The sequence below is a fragment of the Brassica oleracea genome, chromosome C6 (assembly GCF_000695525.1).
Source record: "Brassica oleracea var. oleracea cultivar TO1000 chromosome C6, BOL, whole genome shotgun sequence".
In the NCBI taxonomy this organism is placed as follows: Eukaryota; Viridiplantae; Streptophyta; class Magnoliopsida; order Brassicales; family Brassicaceae; genus Brassica; species Brassica oleracea.
Window position 1 is genome coordinate 24,557,015 of NC_027753.1, and position 7,092 is coordinate 24,564,106.

The 7,092-nt window shown below is 40.5% G+C and overlaps 1 protein-coding gene across 1 annotated transcript; it reads right to left on the minus strand.

Annotated features, from left to right (window-relative positions):
- Window positions 1-1,063: 1,063 nt before the first annotated feature.
- On the minus strand, window positions 1,064-3,847 carry LOC106297808. The gene is made up of 4 exons (XM_013733972.1): window positions 3,445-3,847; window positions 2,173-3,188; window positions 1,805-2,020; window positions 1,064-1,603 (listed from the first exon to the last, which is right to left on the minus strand). The coding sequence occupies exons 1-4, from the start codon at window positions 3,845-3,847 to the stop codon at window positions 1,064-1,066; spliced, it is 2,175 nt and encodes a 724-aa protein (XP_013589426.1).
- Between the last annotated feature and the right edge of the window lie 3,245 nt (window positions 3,848-7,092).

Below are 7,092 nucleotides of genomic sequence, written 5' to 3' on the forward strand. Positions count from 1 at the left end.
CATTCAACCCTCTAGATCGAAGTCTATCTGCCACAACTAAAGCACCGGAGGGCACACGCCATAAAAACAACCTGATCTTTGGTACCGTGGCTATCTTCCAGACCCGTCGTTTTAGAGCAATCACATGTTGTTCTTGAGTTGTCCTTGTGATAATACTTTTTGCCTCATGATTCGCAAGCAAACTGTGCCCACTCTTCACTGAGTACCCTCCATGTTTTGTGTACGCCCATATGAGCTTGTCTTCTCTACCTCCTATTTGAAGAGAGAGAATACATTTCACCTCATTATCTGGAAATATATCATTCAGTAGCTCCATTCGCCAATGCCCATTTTGGTCTATTAAGTTTGAAACCCTAAGGTTCACATCAAAGAGGGTCTGCTTGTTGATTGGTCTACGTGGTTCGTCGTCCATGATACACTTATCCAACCATACAAAGGAGCTCACACCCGAACCGATAGACTTTATCAAGCCTTTCCGCAATAGCTCTCTCCCAAAGGTGATACTGCGCCAAGCATAAGATGGTCTGAAGCCCTTCCCGGCCTCTAGAAAGCTGGTTTTTGCGTAATACCGGCCCTTAAAAATCTTCGCGAGTAGACAGTTTGGCTCATTCAATAGCTTCCAAGTCTGTTTAGCTAGCAAAACATGATTGAAGTCTTATATATCTCTGAAACCAAGGCCTCCATTGTCCTTTGATTCACATAGTTCATCCCATGCCACCCAATGAATTTTCTTCTTATCTCCATTTTCATTCCACTCATATTCTTTTGGCAATGATGTTTAGTGAGCCTGAAACAAGACATCGCGTACACCGGGAGAGCCATTGCAATCGACTTCAAGAGTACCACCTTTCCCCCAAAGAGAAAGCATTTTGGTAAACCATCCATTCAGTCTTTTATCAAGTTTCTCCCCAATGAAATTTAATAGTTTCTGCTTCGACCCGCTAAAACACTCGGGTAAGCCCAGATAAGAACCCACACCACCTTCATTCTCAATGACTAGAATCTCAACAATCAGCCGACGCATCACCGGGTCAATGCCATCGCCAAAAGTAATAGAAGACTTCTAGAAGTTTATTTCCTGTCCCGACGCCTCTCCATATAGCTGCAAGCACCGCATAAACGCTGTGCATTCAGTCAGCTCAGCACATATGAGGAAGAGACTATCATCAGCAAACAAAAGGTGTTGAACTGAGGGGCATTGCCGTGTGAGCTTCATACCCGTGATCTGTCCATTCTCCTCCGCGGTGTTCATCACATGAATCAAAGCTTCAGTACATAGAATGAAAAGAAAAGGGGAGAGTGGATTTCCTTGTCTCAAACCCCGCTCTGGAACAATATGGCCAAATTCCTGACCATTAAGAAGAACTGTGTACGAGACAGAGCGTATGCATAACATGACCCAATCAATCCATCTCCTATCAAACCCCATCTTGACAAAGAGAGACTCCAAGAAGGACCATTCCACACGATCATAGGCCTTGGACATATCTGTTTTGATGGCAATAAACTCCTCCTTGCAGTTTGGGTTCGTCATCAGCCCGTGCACCATCTCATGTGTAATCAACAAGTTGTCCGAAATAAGCCTTCCAGCCACAAAGGCGCCCTGCGTGGGAGATACAATATGAGGGAGGATACCTTTAAGACGCGAACACAACACCTTTGATATTATCTTATAAGTAACAGAACACATGCTGATAGGCCTCAAGTCTGTCATTTAAGACGGATTTGGCTTCTTTGGGAGTAGAAATAGTTGTGTAAAATTCCATTCCGATGGGAGAACTCCTTCTCTGAAGAAACGATGCACCTCTTCAGTGATCATGGGACCGGTATGCTTCCAATGTTTCTTAAAAAAGTGGGCAGTCATCCCATCAGCACCCGGGGTACTGTCACTTTTAATGGCTTTAACGGCTCTCTTTATCTCTGCATCAGTAACCTCTTTGGTCAACCTCGTGCTCATCTGTTCTATCACCCTAGTTCCCATACCCTGAAGGAGCTCAGTAGCATCAGCAGGTGAAGAAAACTGAAACAAGTTCGTGAAGTATTGCACAGCGATCTCTCATTTTGCCTCTTCCTCTGTTTGCTCAACTCCTCCTGAGTCCGTTAAGGAAGGTATTAAGTTCTTCATCTTTCATGTTTTCGCCCAACCATGGAAAACCTTCGTATTCAAATCACCAACCACCAACCACTTGTTCTTGCACTTTTGTTTCCAGAACGTCTCTTCTTCCTGGTATAGTTGAGTAAGTTGAAGCTTAATCCCGTGATTCTTGCCAGTATAGGAAAGTGTTTTGTCTCCTCCTCCTCCAACTCACGGCGGAGCTTATTAATCTGCTTTCTTGAGTTTCCTTGATCGCTACGCTTCCATTTAGCTAGCTTTTTGCGACAAGAAGATATGACCGAGGATACGTCATGTCCCTCTGGTCGCACTACTGGTTTCCACTGCTTCTTTATTATCTCATTAACTGCCGGCTGCGAGGACCATCTCTTATCGAAGATAAACCTTCCTCTTCGCTGCTGAGTTTGAGCGGACATGCTCATAAAAATCGGTCTATGATCAGAACCCAAACGTTCCAAGTATCTGACATGAGATCGAGGAAATATTCGAAACCATTCCGCATTTCCAAAAGCTCTGTCAAGACGACATTGAATCCAAACATTCTCCTTTACTCCATTGGTTATCACTTCTCTCACACCTGCCCAAGAAAGTCTCTCTCCCGAACTTGGAATCTCTTTGATTCTACAACTGCGCGCCATAGAACGGAACTGATAGAAAGAACTCTCAATACGGTCAGGTCCACCCAACTTCTCATCTCCATTCATAATCTCATTGAAGTCGCCTATCAGACCCCAGCCATCATTGCGACTCAATACAATTGTCTTCAAAACATTCCAGACCTCATGTCTTCTTTGTCTAACATGATCCCCATATACAAACGTCATAAAGTAATCAATGTTGCCAGCCTTCACCTTCGTATCAATGATCGTATTACTCGAGCTTAGAACCTCCACATGAAAAGACGGCTTCCAAAAAAGCGCCAAACCTCCACTAAGACCCACTGGGTTCACCAAAAACTTGTGGTCATAACCCAACGATCTTGTAACAGCTTCCACCTGATCACTAGAGTTTTTAGTCTCTAGGAGAAACAAGAAATCCGGGAGATGCTCATGACACATCTCCTCTATGCGTCGAACTGCCAAGGTTGTTCCTCAAACCCCGACAGTTCCAACTGAGTGTCGTCATTGGGCATTGGATGGTTTCAGGGAAACCACCAAACCCTTCACTTGTTTCGACATCTTTGACGACACCTCTCCCTCATCTTGTGCTCTCTGTTGTTGTGAGCATTATCAGAACCATTAGATGTTCTTTTAGGCATGTTCGGTTGCGTCTGACCCACGACGAACGACTACTGCGAGACCTTCTATTTTTACTGCTTCGATCTGCTTTACCCGAGAAGCCACTACCCATAACAAAGCCTCCAATCCCTTCAGCATCCAACTGCAAACCTTCTTCTTTATCTGCAATGTAACCATCATCTTTCTGGTGATGAGACATCGGCCGTGTCTCATTGATTCTCTCCCTCTGAGCCTCAATCCAAGGATCCCCCATTCTTCTTATCTGCTCATTCTCTATGCCTTCACTGGCCACACCTATCACACGTCTTTCCGGTTGTCTCAGTAGGCCATGAGAAGATGATTCTGCAGCATCATGAACAGCTTCAGTGTTTACACGACTGAAGTCAAAGACTCTGCCTCTGTCCTTATTCATCTCCGCATATACCACTGGAGCTCTTTCCAGTCGGAGACAAGATCTATGCGCTATTGGATCCTTAGACAACTCCTGAAGCGTCATTCGCATTCTTGCCTCTCTGATTCTTCTTTCTTTCGGATCAACACAAGACATATAGATTCTCATTTGTTCAAATACTTCTGGAACCACTATCGAAGGAGATGGTTCGAAACCCGGGGGAATGGATGGTGCTAATATAGGCATCAATTTGTCTACAAGGTTACTATGATGCGGTCTTTCTCCTAGCGCATGACGCACAACTACTTCTTGACGAGCCAATATCCCTTTACCTTTGTTTCGATTCCCTTGAAGCAGAGAACACTTCTGCTTTTCATGAGAGAGGCGCAGACAATGAAAACACTTCTTCTTAACTCTCTCATACTCCACCCTGCCTCCTGGTAGAGTCACTGATTTTTTGTCTCTCAACGATTGATTAATGTCTAGAATTACTTGAACTCAGACATACTCAAGCAAGTACGGTTTCGTTGGATCAAACTCTATCATCTTCACATGACCAATTCCGTCTGTAACCACATCAATAGTCTTCAGAATAAGATAGTTAACCGGAAGCTTGTGCAACCTCACCCATATTATTGCCGTTTGGAGGTAATTTGGTGGTGGAATCTCCACCCATCGTTCCATAGCCATACCCCAATCATCAAAGGTCCAAAACCCTTGTTTCAACACCATCTGAATGTCAGTTTCCAAATCAAAGATGAATTGGAATCTCTCCTTCGACAAAGCAATGCCTCGGGCTCGTTCGTACACCTTCTAAATCTTTGGCATCGTTCTCAGCATCCGTCCCATGTTCTGACACTCTGGATTCAATAGCCGTCCCAGTAGACTCTTACCTCCTCTCTCCATTGCACAATAATCATCATCCGCAGGGATAATGATCGATTTGTCCTCTCAAGAGACATTCCTTGTAGAACTTCAGCTAGGTTCGCGTCCATCAGAAGTAGAAACAAAGCTAGAGCTCGCCGCAGTCTTAGAGAATGATTCTCGTGTGTAAGACTTAATATTGACGGCTCCATAAACCCTAAATAAGTGTAAATCGTCGCGGCGGATTTTTTGGAAAAAATGATATTTTCCTAAGATTCGTGAAAATCTTCAATAGGATTGTGGAAATTTTCCAAGGTTATCCAAATCGCAGCAGGGAAATACTCTCTCTGGAAAGAGACTCCCCAAGGAATAGCTTTGATGCCATTGTCCCGGGAGATGATTGTAGTCGCCGTTGAATCGCCATCGTCCTTTTTTTTTTTTGTATATTGTTGTTATAAAAACTATAATAATTATAAATAACTAAATAAGGAAATGAAAAAAGAACCATCATTAGAATATATGCAATTTAGGTTAGGAAAAGTGCCATCCTTCTACGTTTATTACTAATTTTATTATTACTACTTTAGTTAACAGTAGTTATAGCAAAGAAGAAAATGAAAAGTCACGCCTGTTTAATTTAAAAGAAAAGTCATACCTTTTAATACTTTGCTGAAGGCTTCACGATCATATATAATATATATATCTATAAAAACCACCGCCGGCAATTTTCAAGTGTATCGATCGTATAGACAAAGTCTCAGAGACATGACCCTGGCCAAAAGGAAGACAAGGTCATTCCAACACTTGATGCAGTCCTGGTTTCGGAATGAATAACTCTTTTTCAGATATCAGAGTTTTTTGGGTCTGATTCTAACCTTGTTATATTTCTTTTTGCCAAGGTTAATACAAGTTAGAAATTACCTTCTGTAAATCTTACAAACAAGCTTCATTTAATGGAAATCACATTTTGGAAAGAAAAAAGAGGCAAAAATCAAATAGACAACATTCCTTCAGGAAAAAAAAAACTTTTCAAATAAATGATAGAGCGAAACAAATGATGTTTTACAAAGACAACTATTTGAAACTGATTCATAAATTTTGGATGGAAAACTGAATTAAGAAAATACGTATTGAAGAAGGATAGAGGAATGAGGTGCAGATAAAAGGATATGGTTAAGAGAGGCATATCACCAAAAGGTTGTGTTGTTTGGAAAGGAACTATTTGTGGAAAGGTGTGTTTTTTTTTTTTTTTTTTTGAACACAAGGGAAAGGTGTCTTTATGTTAACGCAAATCACTTAAAGCATGAATTTTGATATCCGTTTGATAAAGGTTATTAATCAATCACCACACTCTTGGTTAGGGTTTTTTTTTTTAAATTGACTTAGAACTCAAAGTCAAACATAAAACTAATCTTTTATTTTTAGAAATTAGTTTTGCCTTATTCACCTCACAAATTTATATAATTCACGAAAATGTCATCAAATTTTTTTATTTATTTTTTTCGAAAATGACATTTTTACTTTCTCACCCTCATCATCTTCAAGTAATTACAAGATTGTCATTGTCATCAATACCCTAACCATCATGAACAACCAATTTGAAGCTCTTAATGCTCCCAAAATCGATTTACCCTTCTTATTTCTCTATTCTTATGAACTAAACACAACATCTCTCTCACTTTCTCTCCACATTCAGCTAAAAAATTCAAGATTTTGATTCTACATTTTTTATGGTTCATAGAGTCAAGAAGCTAACGATTCAGGGTGGATCACTTTTGTTTAAGATTCTTTGTGCTTTGAGAAGCCTTATGTGTGCTAAGGAAGTTATCTCACCAGTTTAAGGTATGAAATCGAGTTTTTTTCCATATCTGCTCGTCCAGACGACTTCCAGGTAAGTCGTCTAGTCACTGCAGAAGTTATTTTTGCAATTGACTTTGAAATCTGTTTTCTGAGACGACTGAAATATAAGTCGTATGCTTTTGTTTGGTTACAAAAAAGTCTCCAAAGAACCTAGACGACTTACATTTCAGTCGTCATAGGTTAGTTTTACATTTGACTGGATTATTTCAGAAGTTTGACTTTCCTAGACGTCTAAGACCATCTCCAACCCACTCCTATTTCTATCTCTATATTTTCCCCTAAAATAGAGAAACTCTATTATAGAGGTGAAAATACTCCAATGTATGCCTCCATAATAGAGTTTCTCTATTTATAGGGCAAAATATAGAGATATGATATTTCTACCTCTAAATATAGAGGCAAAAAGTAACTTTCCTCTATATTTTCCTCTAAAATAGAGGAACTCTATTATAGAGGCATACATTGGAGCATTTTCAGCTCTATAATAGAGATCTCTATTTTAGAGGAAAATATAGAGGTGTGCATTGGAGATGCTCTACATTTCACTAGTCTAGTGAAAAATTGAAATATCAATATTTCATTTAAACTCGACGACTTACAATTAAGTCGTCATAGGTTAGTTTTGC